This window comes from Lynx canadensis, chromosome B1 (genome assembly GCF_007474595.2).
Source record: "Lynx canadensis isolate LIC74 chromosome B1, mLynCan4.pri.v2, whole genome shotgun sequence".
NCBI lineage: Eukaryota > Metazoa > Chordata > Mammalia > Carnivora > Felidae > Lynx > Lynx canadensis.
The window spans coordinates 72556368-72573030 of NC_044306.2; the positions used below are offsets into that span (position 1 = coordinate 72556368).

The 16663-nt window shown below is 40.9% G+C and overlaps 1 protein-coding gene across 1 annotated transcript; it reads right to left on the reverse strand.

The window, feature by feature from the left end:
• Positions 1 to 556: 556 nt before the first annotated feature.
• On the reverse strand, positions 557 to 8815 carry NPY2R (neuropeptide Y receptor Y2). The gene is given in 6 exon segments (XM_030312873.1): positions 557 to 2282; positions 2285 to 2567; positions 2569 to 3012; positions 3014 to 3092; positions 3094 to 3370; positions 8687 to 8815. Coding segments are annotated over 5 exon segments (1143 nt in total). The 5' UTR covers positions 3363 to 3370; positions 8687 to 8815; the 3' UTR covers positions 557 to 2214.
• Positions 8816 to 16663: the final 7848 nt, after the last annotated feature.

Here is a 16663-nt window from a genome sequence, read left to right on the forward strand (position 1 = left end):
GGATACAGGTTTGAAGTTAGTTTAGAAGAAAGGTCTGGTCTTAAAGATTCAAACGTTGTCAAAATACGGACTATAACTGCAGCCATAGGAGTGAATCCATTCACTCACGTTCAAGTACAGGAAAGAAAGAAAGCTAAACTGCCTAGAAGCCACCATTATTTTCCTTCTTTTGGTTGTGTCAGAGGCTTACGATTTCGCTTTGGACAGAAACTTCGATATAAATATGACGCAATTTCTCTAATTTCCCAATATCTTTTATTTCAACAGATAAAATCACAACATAAAAGATTAATTACATCACAAGTATTAACTGGATCATTAAATGATTCTAATAATTTACTACTACAACTGGTAATACAGTGGCATACACATTCCTTACAGGGTAAGAATTCTCCAAGAGGGAAAACAAAACAAAACATTGTAACCACAATTATCTATTAGCATCTTAAGCAAACTAATTGCTTTTTAAAGGACAAAAAGTTTTTTCTTGAACAGTTATGTAGAGTCCCACAAAAAAAATGAATTTGTCCATTACATGGTACATTACATAATATATATTTTTTGTTTGCTTCTTAATTAGTCTTCCACTGTTTTCATTCTCTTTCAGTATTCCAGAGGTACAGCCCACTTCAAGATCTTTACTTCTACATCGGAAATAATTCAACAAGAGCCACAGTATGACTTTTAAATATATCCGTAAAGTTGAACTCTCTCCGTTCGTGAAGCTCATGTGTGTACCTAAACGTAATATTCATGCTGAAGTTTTTTAAACTTTAAGAAATCTATTCCCAAATTCAGTCAAACTGACAAAAATATGATTGCAATGAAACTTCTTTAACAGAATCCAAAGAAGTACAACTATTTTCACATCTCAGTGTGTTTTCATAAACATACTAGGGTTTTAAGCATCTTTGGGTACTATTGAAATAAAAATAGTATTCACAAAATCATTCAATGAAGAGTACTATAGCATCTACACTTCACTATTTATTTATAGGTAAAATTTTATTATGTATATATTCATAAGTTATCCAAAAATACATAGCTAATTATTTGAGAAGAGGATAATTTATGTTGAAATTGGTCCAAATAGAACATTTGCAAAGTGGAATGCATGCAGTGTTTTTAATATTCTTACCAGATGGGTTCCATTTTGATGAAATTATATTGTTTTATTAATCATGAACCATGGAAAATGAATTCCACGTCCATGGAAGATGAATTTCAAAAATAACACTACAGTGTTCTGTAAACACAATAAAGCTATGTATCTGTGCAAAAACTGTTTACCAATAACCACAAAATGTGGCAAAATGCCACAAAAATTATTTTTTAATCTGAATCAATTTTAGTGAAGACAAATTCAACTCCAACATAGGAATAACACATGGTCAGAAAGTTATAACAGTTAGCAATGGTTAAAAGTATCGAGCTGTATGTTCATTTGTTGTCACATAAATAGTATTTACAAAGCAGCAACAACTTGAAATGAGAAGCTAAATGATGGGTTACATTTCTAAAACTGAGAATTCAGCCTTCAATTTTGAGTTGGAGAAACTTTTCACTAAATGTGTATTTGGTTTAAGAAAACCTGGTGAACTCAGTGTTAAGATTTCCCTCATCATTCGCCAAATACTAATTATATAGCAAATTTCAGTTTATCACCTGGAAGTCATTCAAATAGCTGGTAACGTTCCCTGAAGGATTGGTCCATAGGAGGAATAATTTAAAAAAAAAAAAAAAAACAATACAGAAGAGCCTGCAGCTCCCTAGGGAAATTGGTGTTGGGTAGTCCTTTCATCAGAATGAGGGGGCAGTGAGCAGCACAATCACCCCCAGTCCATGCCCTAATATGATTTGAAAGGCAATTTATTTAGCCAACCACTTCTAGCCATGCTGATGTCATGTTGATTCCTTGTTCAGGTTTTCTTCACTCTGAGAAATAGTCAAAAGCATTCCTCTGCTTTTACTCATAATTTGACCTACCATCCAAGCAACTATAAGCAAACTGTTCACTGCCCTACTTTGAATAGGAGTATTTTCACGGAGGCTCTGCTAACCAGGTTTCTTTCCACAGATCACACTGCAATTGCTTCCACTCGGATCCTCTTCTCCTGCCTTAAAATGGGAAATCAGGATGCACCCGGGAGCCCTTCTCAACCGATTTATAGCTCTGGTTGGAATTCATCTACATATTTTCACACCAGAGCTTACTTACACATTAGTAGCCTCTGTGAAAGAGTCATTGGGACCATTGTTCTTTTTTACCTCCAGGTTCTTTTAGTCTTGAACGTCACAGACACCTCAGAGTGAATGGCATCCAACCTCTGTTCACAGCGGAAGGCTGCTAGGAAAGCCTTTCTATAGTTGCTGTTCATCCAGCCATAGAGAAAGGGGTTGGCAAAGGTGGAGCACATGGCGATAATGTGGAACACGGTGAAGATGAGTTTGTACTCCTTCAGGTCTAGGACTTGGTTGTCAATGTCAACAGCGAGTTGGAAGGCATGGAGAGGCAACCAGCTGACTGCAAACACCACTACCACACACACCAGCATTTTGGTCGTTTTTTTGCCTTCGCTGATGGTAGTGATCATTAGCAGCTCCAGGGCTGACATGGTTCTTAAGTTTACTCCAGATACGAGTGTAGGAAAAAGATATGATGCCCAGAGGCAAAACGTATAGGATCAACAAGGAAGAAAGACTGTAGATGGTGCCATAGATGTTCTTCTCCTCACCAGGCCACTTCTCAGTGCAGACCACAATCTCAAAGTCGGGAATAATCTCAATCAGCGAGTACTCGCGGAAGATGGCCAGGGGGCTTGCAAGCAAGGCACTGATGCCCCAGGCCAGGCCAATAATCAGGAAGCTGATTCTCTTGGAGATCTTGCTTTCCAGGTGGTAGACAATGCAACGATGCCGGTCCAGGGCAATTACCGTCAAGGTGATCGTGGACACTTGCACTGCCAGGCCCTGGGCATAGGGTACCAGGTGGCACAGGACAGGACCCATTTTCCCACTCCCCCATTAAGGTGTAGGTAAGAGTGAATGGCAAACACAGGGTGTTCACCAGAAGATCTGCCACAGCCAGATGGCAATGAAAAGTTGGTTACTGTGCGCATGCTCTTGAATTTGATCCCCACGTGACTCACCAGAGAGTTTCCAATTACCCCGAGCAAGATGATAGAGCAGTAAGCTAATATGAGGATAATCTGCACCTCAATCAGCATGGTGCTGTCTAGAAGCTCTGGCTCAGGGTCAGGGGCCAGCTCACCTCTAGGAGTGGTTTGCCGTGGATGGTACTTCTCCACCTTCATTTCTTCCACTGTCTGGTTCTCATCAGCCTCTGCACCTACTGGGCCCATTTCAGCTCCTAGCACAAGGAATATACAATTAGGAGAAGAAGAAGAAGAAGAAGAAGAAGAAGAAGAAGAAGAAGAAGAAGAAGGGAAAAGGGAGGAGGGGGAGGAGGAGGGGGAGGAGGCAGGGGAGGAGGGGGAGGAGGAAGGGGAGGAGGGGGAGGAAGAGGAAGAGGGGAAGGAGAAGAAATAACACGGAGCAAGGAAAACACAAGGGTGACGCAAAGGAATATCACAAATGGATTGGTTTCATTTTGGTTAGGGCTCAAAAACATGTCCCCTGATCCCTGTAACTGCGCATAGTGTAACATTTTAATAAAGCAGGACCATTATAATAGTTTATTCACAAATATGGATGAATAAACCAGGTCCCTGAAATGTATATTACAACAGTAAAATGTAATACCTATAGTGTAGACATAAATCCAGTGTGAATGCTACCAAATTGAGTCAATCTATTTTGAGTGGGATAAATGTTACAAACTTTACCGATTAATTTTATAACTTCTATTAAGTCTTCAAATTTATTTTAAGGTAGACAAAGAAAATTACCCTCAATATCTTACCTGCTTCAAATTTATAATTATAGCAACAAATTTCACAGAAAGAGAAAAATATTAAAGCCCTTTGAGTGGGGCCTTGGACTTTGGAAGTATAGCATAGAACACATAAATATAAACTGAGCATATTCCATTTTATAGCCATTTTTTCTAGGGTTTGGGTTAGTGTTAAAACTAGGTAGCCTGTGTTAAAACGGTTGCTTTTTTTTGAAGATCTGAAATAAACTTCCTACTGACACACAGCAGAATCCCACGCAGGATCTACATGAAAAAAAAAAATATGTCCAAATCTGAAGCATCTCTCTCTCTAACCTCTAATATAAAACTTTTGACGCTTTCTTCTCCAATCACACGCCCTCAAGACTTTCCTTTCTGCATGCCCTACTTCAGTCAATGTTATTCCCCATTGATTACACCATGGGGAAGGTTAAAAAGCAGGTAACCATTCTAGACTTTGGTCAACTCATTTAGTCTCCACATTTAAGAGAACCCTCAGACTGACTTTTTTTTATCTATTTATTTTGAGAGAGAAAGAGAGTGCAAGCAGGGGAGGGGCAGAAAGAGATGGGTGGGGAGAGAGAGAATCCCAAACAAATAATGAAATCATGTATGCATGGTATCCGCAGATGTGCAAAACAGAACCTATTCAAGAATGTAAGGGAGGGAAAATTAAATGCAGAGTACCTAGTGACCAGGGCTATCCACTGGAAATAGAATCACTATGGACTAGTCCTGTGGGAACGAGATCCAGAGAGAGGCTACTGAGGCACTGCCAGAAGAGAGAGGGAAGGAGAAGAATACAGAGGATTCTCCATTCCTCTGCCCTCTAATTACCTGCCAATGCCTCCTATGACCAAACTCAGCCAAGTGCCCGGTGACTTGGGAGCCTGAAAATCTAGTCTGCAGGAGTCAGCCCTCTAGAGGAAGGGTAAGGAATCGAGCTGAGGGCCCAACTAGGCGTTGTCTGTGGGCTGAATAAATATGACTCACCTACCAATGTAGGTAGATGCTATTATGATTAATAAAAACCAAATTTATTTAAAAGAGGTTCAGAATTAATGACAGCAGCCTTTTGTCATTGTGAATACATTCGAAAATTACTAAGATGTGAGCTCTGGATGTTTTTACAAACTTGAAAAAAGAATTTCATATTAGAAACCAACATATGATATTGTTTTAAGCAATCTGGAGGACATGGGGGAATGATATGATCACATTCGAATTTCAGAAAGACCATTTAATGTCAGAGTAGGCTCTTTCTAGTAAAAGGCAAGAGCCTGAGAGTGGAGGCACTACGGCTGTTGTTATTCCTCCCCTCTCCCCGCACAAATCCTGGTTCCTGCATAGGTTTTAAAATGCTTGCTAACAATTATGGAAAGAGCCTAAATGTCCATCAACTGATGAATGGATAAAGAAGATATGGTTATATACACAATGGAATACTCCGTGGCAATGAGAAAAAATGAATATGGCCTTTTGTAGCAACGTGGATGGAACTGGAGAGTGTGATGCTAAGTGAAATAAGCCATACAGAGAAAGACAGATACCATATGGTTTCACTCTTATGTGGATCTGAGAAACTTACAGGAACCATGGGGGAAGGGAAGGCAAAAAAAAAAAGAGGTTAGAGTGGGAGAGAGCCAAAGCATAAGAGACTGTTAAAACTGAGAACAAACTGAGGGTTGATGGGGGGTGGGAGGGAGGGGAGGGTGGGTGATGGGTATTGAGGAGGGGCACCTTTGGGATGAGCACTGGGTGTTGTATGGAAACCAATTTGTCAATAAATTTCATATATATAAAAAAATAAATAAATAAAATAAAAAAAATGCTTGCTAAATGCATGTTATAATAAGTGTAAGCATCATGAGGGTGAAGCCATGCCTGGCATTTTGCACATGCTCAATTATATTGCTAAGTGAATGAATGAATGAATGAATGAGAAGAGGAAGTGACATAAGTCACAAGACTATTAGAGTAATTGTGGTAAGAAATCAAGGACAAAGCCAATGTGGTAGGAATGATGAGGACCCGTGAGAAAGGTGTATAAAATCAGTCTAAGGGGCACCTGGGTGGCTCAGTCAGTTAAGCATCAGACTTGGTTTCAGCTCAGGTCATGATGTCACAGTTCGTGAGTTCGAGCCCTACACTGGGCTCTGTGCCATCCTAGTGATTCTATTTCCAGGGTTGGCCCTGGTTCCCTGGGCTTTGGTCACACCACCTACTCCCTGTGTCTCTCTGGCTGGAGGTACTACTGACTCTGTGTTCTTGTTAATCCTTGAGTGGCTTCATATCCTCTGTTTGGCTTCCATCACTTGCGTATCAAGTCTCCACATTTAATTTTCCCTCCCTCACATTCCTGAATAGGTTCTGTTCTGCATGATCTGCTGTACCAGGCATACATGATTTCATTAATTTGCTCTCCCACTAATGGTTCTGCACCAGCCTACAGAAGATAATCCCAACTCCATTTATGACATTCAAAGCTCTTCTTGAACCCATTCCTGCCTACCTACCCTCTGGCTTCATCTCTCCTGACACGCCAATAGGTATCTTATGCTTCTGTCATACTAAACTACTTCGGATTCCTTCAATACATCAGCTTTCTCATGCCTCTCTGCTTTCCCGTTCTGACCTGAGAAGCCTCTCGGTTACCCAACAATCTGTGCTGACTTCTAATACTACAAGAAGCACAAGCCCCAATGCAATCATTTCCCACCACAGCAATCTCTTTAAGGACAGAAACTGGATCTTTTCCATCCATTGTGTAATCCTTAGCACGCTAACATGTTAACAGCACCCAGTAATTTGGCAAAACAAATAAGAAGCTACAGGAAAGCATAATTCCTTGTTCTGATATGACATCCTTGAGCTTATTTCTTGTTCGTAGGTAACCACCCCTGCAAGAAAATTGTTCCAAGATCCCTCTTAAATCAATCCCTGATTAGAGCATTAAAAACTGCCAGTCAGTATAGACCATAAGGAAACTTTCTATCTGAGAGGCCTACCACACACACACACACCACACACACACACACCCACACACAAAACCTTTCAAGGAGCCTTACTGCAGAGAGAGAGAGAATTCCATATACTCATATTTTGCTTTACTGATATTTCTAGTTCTGTCTGCATAAATTTCAAATAGCATGTTCCAAAGAGCCTTGACTCTCTTTTGTATTTGCCTCCATTCTTTAGAAATTAGGGGGAAAAGTGCAACTAATTATCTAAATCTCGGAGTGTATATTTAATAGGCTACACCTTCTCCCTTAAACTAAAAGAGGACTTTACAGAGTACAATTAATCAATGCTGACAAGTCATTAACAGGATTAACAAGACTCCCTGAGGTCTGAGTTTGAGGTTTGCCACAAGCTAAATTGAGAGTAAGCCTGAGATAGAAGGATATGAGTTTGTTTATTAACTTGTTTTCCTTTTCCTGTCAGTTCCATTTTCTTCATTTCAAAGCCCCTTTATTTAAACTTCTCTGCAGGAATGGTTATTGACTACAGGCAATTAGCGTATGGATACAATCACAGTTCTCAAGCACACTGCTGGCCCTCAGCCAGGGCAGAGGATTGCCCAGAGAATGCATCTTTTCATGTTAGGCTTCTGGAAAAGTGGAAGAGGAAAGAGATACATAGAGGGAGCTGACTGATTTAAACTCAAAACCACAAACATTAAAAGATAAGTAGGTGAGGGAAAAACCCTTTCTTTGAAACAAGACAATATGAAGCATTCACATCAGTCGGGTCTTTTAAGAACTGTGAATGGTGCAGTTTTCTTGAACAAGTGAATCTTTAGAGATTCTGTTACAGAAATATTTTCCTGTTTGTAGAATAGGGAAAATGACTTCAAGTTTCTTTTTTTTCTTCCAGAGTATAAAGAACTTCAATCACCTGAGTGACAAACCAGTTTATACTTTCACTGCATGTTTAAATTTGTGGGGCTGTTTTTTTTTTGTTTGTTTGTTTTTTGTTTTTTTGCAACAGTACCTTTATTGCCACAGATTGGCTTTAGTAAAACTTAACATCTGGTCAATCACAACACCTTCCAGGCATTTGTCCCAGGGAAAAATCCCAGAAATCATGCTACATACTCTATACTGGTTAGTCCTGGGGGAGGGGAGTGGACTCCAGAATGCCGCATATAAGACAAGGTTGTTTGGTTCACAAGCAGAAAGTTGAAAATATTCACTGAAGAGTCTGGTAATAAATCACTTTCCCTATGTTTGAACTTCTGGCCTTTCCTTGCAAATAGCATGGTCTATTTCATGTGATTGCGTGTAAATGACATGCCCCTATTGCAAAACGTCTTAAAGCTTTTACTTTTGCCTCCTCCCTGTGCACCATATGCTCCTACCCAGTGGGTGAGCCCTTCTGGTGCAAAACCAGTGAGTGCTTAAATAAATGTATTCATTCTTGAACAGCTTTGGAGAATTCAAGATGACCTCTTGCTTTAGACAGGTGCTTGATTTTTTTTTTTTTTTTTTTAAGAGAAACAGTAACAACTTGCTGCTCTGGAAAGATGATAACCTCTCTCTAAGAAGGGTCAAGGAAATAGTGAAGAACCTTCAGCAGAAAGGGAAAATTCTAGCGAAAGTAGAAAATGGGGATGGCTATCACCCCAACCCCCACCTTCAGCCTAAATGAGAGAAAAAAAGTCCCCACACTCATGAGGACCTCCCCCATACCCTCTTCTCAGGACCAGAGCTCTTCTTTGGGGGTATTCTCCTTCGCCCGTGTGAATCAGAGTTAGGACTTACACTTACTTACCCGGTCTTGGCGTTTCTGCTGAGACGTGGAAGCAAGACGTGTACGGCCCGTCCGTGCAACGATTATCTAGCCCTCGGAGCTGAAGAAGGCACTGGAAGGTCCCCAAACGCAAGCCCAGTTCCGTCCGTTCCGATGGTGCAGGACCGCCAGCGGCGCGCGGAAGCGCGGCGGAGTGCGGCGTCCGCCGGACAGTCGAGCCGCTGCGAGCTGGCGCTGCTCCGCTCTACCGCCGACCTCCGGGGCCAAGCGCGCTGGGGCACCGCGCTGCGCGGCACAGAGCAGTCGGCTGCGCTGGTGAGGATGCGAGGCTGGTGGGGGGCGGGGGCACGGGGGTGCGGGGAGAGGCAGCCCTTCCCTGGGAGAAACAACAACAACAACAACAACAACAGGTACAAAAGGGCGGGGGGCGAGGGTCCCGCCGCGCAGAAAGCTGGACGGGAAGTTTCCGTGGCGAGGGAGGGGGACAGCGTCCACGGTGTCGCCGCTGTCTCCAGGTTTCGAAGCCCGCGCAGCGGGACCCTACTCAGCGCGGCGCCCCCTCGCGGATCCCAACTATCGCCTGCAACTGCTAGTTTCACCCCTGTCTCTGGCGACCCCCAATTGTGATATTCTGGCCGTTTACACCACTCCAACCTCCTTTCCCTTTCCACGAACCCCTTCCTTTGCTCTCCGCTTCTCCGTTCCGCGAGAGATGACCTGCAAAAAGCTCCTAGATTCGGGGTTCACCAAATCAGCCAGGGAAAGTCGAGGGCGAAGGCGAAGGCGGAGCGGGGGAACTCAGGTTTGGGCGAGGGTGCTGAGGTCACGGCGCAGCGAGCAACAGGAGACTCGAGCTGGAGGGAGGCGGACGTGGAGGCAGAGGGCCGTGCCTTGAAAGGGCTGAGAAAACCCCACAACTTCCAGCCAGGAGTTGCTTCTTGTTTTGCTTGTTTGTTTGTGTTTGTTTGTTTGCTCATAGGAGCAGAGTGGGGACCCGGACCCTCGCAGAACCACCGAGGAGCGTCGCAGAACTGCGCCAAGGACAAACCCAGGGCACTCACACCAGGGGCTGGAGCCGCCGCCGCGCTCCCACGGGAAGGTAAAACGAGTTCAGATGCCTGTTGCCCACCACTGACAATTCCCCTAACGGGTGTCTGCTGACAGTTTACACGTTGGGTATTGCGAGTTCAGATTCAAAAGCCGGCGGGCAGCGTGTGTGATGTGCACTCTGTCTTCCTGCAAAAGGTAGAATAGAAAGAGAAAACAATGGGTGACAAACACTCTTTCTCCAGTTAGTTGACTTCCAGATCCTTCGCTCTTTGATCGTGACCCAAGCCACTAATGCCAAGATGAGTGAGTGCCTGTGGAATACTCTAATCTTTTTGTGGCGAAGCCCTTGTTAATGCCTTGAGCCATCAAGCTGAGTTAGTGGATCAGAGCAAAACAGGGTTGTGGCATCAGTCCACGACGCTGAGGGGTCTGTTTCCTCGGGATTCCTCCCAGAAACTCTAGTTAGAACCATTCCTTATAGAAATTTGCAACCAGCCTCTCTGTCCCTTGTTCAGTTTTAGAGGGGGAAGCAGATCCTGCCAAGTTAGGAAAACAAAGGCCTGAAATTGGAAACCAAAGTCTTTCCTAACTAGCCGGTGTTGAGGTTTTGCACACATTACTTTCCCTCTATTCATCAGTGTCTTTATTTCTGAAGTGACGATGGCCATACTCAGTTCACTTGGAATTTCTCTTAAGTAGAAAAAAAAAAACAGTTTAAACAACTCAAAATAATATTCTTTGCAAAAATATTAGTTATGGCTTCCCCTAAAGAAGATTGGATTTTCAGTCTTTTCTGGGCTTGCCCACACCTTCATAATATTGCATGTATAAGTATCTTTATACAGCTTAATCTGAAATTGATTATCTGGTTAATGTAAAATTTTGCCTACAGGAGCATAGACATTACTTATAAAACAAAGCAGCTTGGGCTTCTCAGTTACCATGAAATAAAAGTAAACTGAACTGGAAATATACAAGATGTTCCATATAATTCTACTTAAAATATTTTTGTAAATATTTCTTAACTTGGGGAAATATTCCTTGTCACGCCTGTGTTTTGTGCCACAGGTTCCATGCTTCCTAATATATTTGCACCTGTGAATAGTGAACTCTGTACCCAGGAGTTGTAATTTTAGAAGAGTAGGAGTGGCTTGAAACAACAACCACAAAAACATATAGAAAGCACTGAAGAGCAATCAGATTAATTGCTTCGGAGGGTTTGACTGACTTCGATGACATTGATTCTACAAACATTTTTGCCTCCCATACAACTGCCTTTTAAAAGCAGCCTAGCAGTCTTATACAAATATTTATCTTACTCCCTTACAGACATGCGTGTCTTAGGAAACACCCATAGTTCCACAGACATCTCGTCAGCAACTTTGAGAAGACTAAATGACCTCTCTCTCTCCCAATAAAGTACAGAATTGGATGAAAAAATGGATTTATTGAAATTAAAGTTGCTTTATTGTGTGTCATATTATCAAGGATAGCTTTGGCAATGAACTCATGACATTTTTGTGCATTCAAGTCTGACTGATACCTTTTGATGTGCATACACTGTGTGCTATCATAACAGTGAACCACTCTGATGAATGCCAATAAAACCTATCAAGACACTGGTAGAAGTTTGTGGAAGGAGTGGTGAAATATGGATTGATCCATAGGGAGACAGGACAGGATTATTGCTGCCTGATTTCTCTTGTGTCAAATCACGGAATTTCTCAGGCAAGTTCCACAGCTAAGAAGAACATAGGTTGGTTGTTCCTCAGATAGGGAACAGACTCAAACTCAGATGCCTACCTGGCCTGGGCCAGTGACATAAATGCCCAGCTAAGTTGTGGGAGATGGTGGGGAGTGGTGGGCACTGCCACACCCGTGACAGCCCAAAAGTACAAGCCTTTTCTGAAGGAGGAGGCTGCTGATTCCACTGAGCTGCCCTGCAAAATCTCAATTCAGTATTGTCAGATCTGACATTTGAAGAGAACAAAAATGCATATTCTTAAAAATCTTTCCAATTTTAAATGAAGGAAACTAATTTTTAAAAAGTCAAACCCCTTGGATGCCTGGATGGCTCAGTAGATTGAACGCCCAACTCTTGATTTTGGCTCAGGTCATTGATCCCAGGGTTGTGGGATCGAGCCCCTCTCTCTCTCTCTCTCTCTCCCTCTCCCTCTGCCTCTCTCCTCTGTTCATGTTCTTTCTCTCTAAAATTAAAATATGAAAGAAAAGCTTTTTTAAAAATAAAAGTCAAACCCCCAGGTGGGCCAAAATAAATAGACACGGATAGATAGAGCAAAACCTGCAGCCTGACCTGTGGGCCTCCAATATCTGATATTAGTATGTGAGGTTTGATAAACCTCCTAAAATACCTAAAACATAACTCTATTATCATTTCCCCTACCTCACAGACCATTCCTCAGTGCACATGAATATAAAAGGAATACAACCAAAGATTAATTGCCAAGTAAGTGTTTTTCTTTTCCACTTCCGGTTGAATAGATATTCCCAATGAGACTCTGAAGTAAAGGACCTGGTCAATAACTGAACAATCAGTATTTATATAGTTACAATGAAGAAATTTCAGACAAACTCTTTGTCAAAAAGACGAAGTTAGATAACATCAGTAGAGAAAACCACTTGTGGTGCACTTACTTTAGATAAAGTACATGATGATATGGATTTCCTTCCATCTAAATTTATTTTGAAAGCAAGGAAGCTTCCCCCAAGTTGTAAATAATTTCATTGTTTACACCATAAAAAGAGGAAAACAGAAAAAAAAGCAAAGAAACGAATACACATGATCTAAAACATCACTGTCCAATAGAACTTTCTGCAGTGATGGTAATGTTCTATCTCTGCATTGCCCAGTAAGGTAGCCACCCAGTCACACGTGGCTATTGGGCACTTGAAATGTGGCTAGTACAACTTAGAGAGTGAATTCTACATCTAAAAATTTTTCAAAAACATCAAGAAGAATAAGTATGTTTTGGTTCCTAATGGAAAGTCCTCCTGGGGTCAGTTCTGCCAGAAAGCTAGTTTGTTTGTTTGTTTTCTCACCTTAATGTCAAGTTTCCCTGAAAGACTATTAAGTAACTCTCAACTCATACCAAACCAACCTAAATCACAGAACAAAACAGTGTGGTGCAGCTGGAATGTGGAAGCTGATTCCAGAAGAAGAAAGAAAGAAGCTCCATAAGTCAGGACAGCAGCCTAGGAAAGGAAGAAGATTATAGCACCAAAAGGGAGTAGCAAGCCCAAGCAAGGAATTCTCTTAACCCCAGTAATGGAAGAAAAGCTCAATGAAGCTAATAAAATAATGTACTTAACACAGACTAAACAAACAGAGCCTAGTGACAAGTCCCTAGTAAGGAAATAATAATCACATTAACTTAACAGTTAGTTACAGTGTTTAGTATATTTGAAAATGATTCTGTCTTGCTTTATTCAAACGTTCAATAGGAGCACCTAGGTGGCTCGGTCGATTAAGCGTTCGACTTCAGCTCAGGTCATGATCTCTCAGTTTGTGAGTTGGAGCCCTGCATTGGGCTCTGTGCTGACAGCTCAGAGCCTGGAGCCTGCTTCAGATTCTCTCTCTCCTCTCTGTCTGCCCCTCCCCTGCTCACACTGTGTGTGTGTGTCTCTCTCTCAAAAATAAATAAACCTTAAAAAAAATAAAAATAAATGCTCATAAATTTATTTATTTATTTATCCTCAGGTTTATTAGGTCCTTACAGAAATTCTTTGTAAAGTTTCAATAATACTCCCTTGTAGTAAAAATTATGGAACCTAGATATCCTAATGGCCATTTGGTTATAATAGTGATGTTCAATTGGTTGTAAATAGATTTCTGATTGGATGTGTGCCCACCTTTCCTTTCAGGCAGGAAAAAAGCACAGTGGGAGTGAAGTTAATAACTGATCAGATATGATGGAAGTTGCATCAACTTGACATAGAAAAAAGAGACCAGTTTATATGAATGGAGCTGGAAGTGTGTTAACTTTTTAAATAAGTCCTTAAATAAACTAAGTTTTTAAAAACTGGTCAGTCTAATCACACTTGTGATGAAAAGGCTGCACTTCCTTCTACATCCTTACAAACATGGTTCATTTGTAACAAGTGGACCAGTAAATGTGTGAATGGATAAGAAGTGGTCAACAAATAGTTTCACAAAGCTGATGGGCTAGATTTTCTTAAAAATTTTGTGGGCAGCAGTATGTTATGAAGACAGGTGTCTCATTCAAGAAAAGCAACTAGTCATTCAAAGTGAAATGTATGCTAAATCCTAAGTTGAGCATAAATATCATTTGCTATGATTTGTATTTCTATGGATTTGGAGTTATTTTTGTTTTGAATTTTTAATTGCAGATTCAACGTGATTAAACAGGATTGTAAGCACTATATGCAGCATTTTGCTGAGATTTTTATCTTTCAGTGATCATCCAAAGGATACTGAGACTGGTAAGGAACCAAATCTAAAAGAATATTTAAATGCAAATGATTCACAGTTCAAATTTTAACATAGAACAAAGGAAGGGAGATTTTTATGTGGAATTCAGAATTTAATCAATGCAAATTTTCATTTGATTATCTGAAACATGCACAGAAGGCCCGTGGCTAAAGAGGAAACATGCACCCTCTTAGAAATTTCAATTTTATTTAATAAGTGTTTATCCTTGTAGCATATAGAGACATAATTTGATATATATTTTTTGAGTCATACCCTCAAAACAAATTTAATTTTTAATTTTTTCTCAAAAAACTGCAAGCAAAATTAAAGCTCTCTCTCATACGAAATTATTGTTGGTATCTCTTGACAGATGAGAAACCAAAGATTTCTATATAATTTTTACATATCATTTTGGAGATGGTAAAACGGCTATTCAAAGTAAAATTTTTAAAACATTAATTGTATACTGAAAGTAAGACTTAGGACTCACTACTCTATATTATAAAAATGAAGTATATACAATCCATGTAAATGTTTTCTTACTCACAACTCCTACCGATAAAGCTTTATTGAGTGTCTAATTTGTTACGGACACTATACTAGACAATGTCCATACCACCATGAATTACACACAGACCTGCCACTGATTGTCTCTAGTCCGTTAAACGTGTACAGACTTTTAAATAAAAAGTTCCATAGGAGTGCCTGGGTGGTTCAGTTGGTTAAGTGTCTGGCTTCGGCTCAGGTCATGACCCCATGGTTTGTGGGTTTGAGCCCCGCATCGGGCCCTGTGCTAACATCTCTGTGTCTCCCTCTCTCTCTGCCTCTCCCCCTATCATGCTCTGTCTCTCTCTCTCTCAAAAATAAATAAACAGTAAAAAATTAAAAAAAAAAAAAAGAAGTACCATAAACAGAGTAAGATTCTCTAGTAGACTCTGACATTATAGATTTGGGGCCACAAGGAAGGAATGATCAGTTTTCTGTTTGTTTTTTATAAGTGTTATGTGTTGGGAGAATTAAGGAAATGCTTTGTTGGAGAGGTGACTCAACTCAGTGTAAACCTGGATACAAACGATTCTTGGCTTTACCCAGCACTGGGATGCCATTTTCTTCTCCACTGCATTAACTTGGATGTGTGCTACTGAGACAATGAGGAACTTTCTGAGGAAGAACAATCACACATGTCAAAGTGAAGTTTTCAAAGTTAAAAACATTATTCTCAAACAAAATATATAGTGAGTACATATCAAATATTTAATTGATTAATAAGAGCACCAGCACAATGGTAAAGCTGGATTAAAGTAGGATCGCAAAGGTAGATGCCTATATCTAGCCAGTGTAAGACAAAGTCTTGCATAGAATTAAGATCTTAGATATAAAACAGGTTGATCGGGGTGCCTGGGTGGCCCAGTTGGTTTAAGTGCCTGACTCTTGATTTCAGCTCAGGTCATGATCTCACGGTTTGTGAGTTCGAGCCCCACATCGGACCCTGCATTGAGCCCGTCCCCTCTCTCTCTGCCCCTCCCCTGCTCACACTGTCTCTCTCAAAAATAAATATTTTTTTAAAAACAAGTTGATAGCCTGCTGTACAATAAAGCAATAAGTTACAAACTTATATTTTCCACCAGACAGACATCATTTGCATCTCTACTGGACAATAATCAAACTTAATTTTCTAAAAATTTGTATCAAACTTATAGAGCCTGGGCTCTAATCAATAGTAAATAATAAGTCAAATTAAGTAAGTTACCATCACCTGACAAGTCAACTGATCTTCAGGCTCATAAGGCAATGCTCCAATCTGACATTGAAAAAGCATACAATCGTTTCACTCTGCTTTTTCATTGCCTGGCCACCCCAAAACCTAGTGACATAAAACAGTTATTTTATGCTGCTCCATTGTGGGTCAGAAATTTGGGAAATGCTTAGTTAGGTAATTCATCTCCGACCGACATGGCCTCAGCTGGAGACGTAGGATTCTCTTCTAAGATGGTACCTTCACTCACATGCCTGGATCTGGGCTGGCTTTGCCATAGTAGCTGGAGGATGCCTCATATGTATCTCTCTTCACACATGGCAATCTCAGAGTTGCCAGACTTAATGCGTAGCTTTTGGCTTCCCCTAGAGAGGACTTTCTAAAAGAGAGTATTCTACGAGACCCAGGCAGAAACTGCAAGGCTTCTTATGATCAAATCTCCCAAGTCTTAGAACATCTCTTTGGTTACATTCTTTTGCTGAAGCAAGTCTCTTGGGTCAGCTTATAAAATGGGAGAAGAGGCATATACTCCACCTCTGCATGAGAGAAAGGCATGTGTGTATCAGGAGGAAAGGAATTGATAATGACCTGAGAGAAATGTCATCACACATCCCTTTGCCCTATACTATTTTGGATGTATTTGTGTGTATGTGCGTGCACATGTGTGCACGTGTGTGCATGCATGTGTGTGCAATACGTCCATTAAAGAGGGGCTTTTCTGGGAAAAGAACAGCAGCCTCAG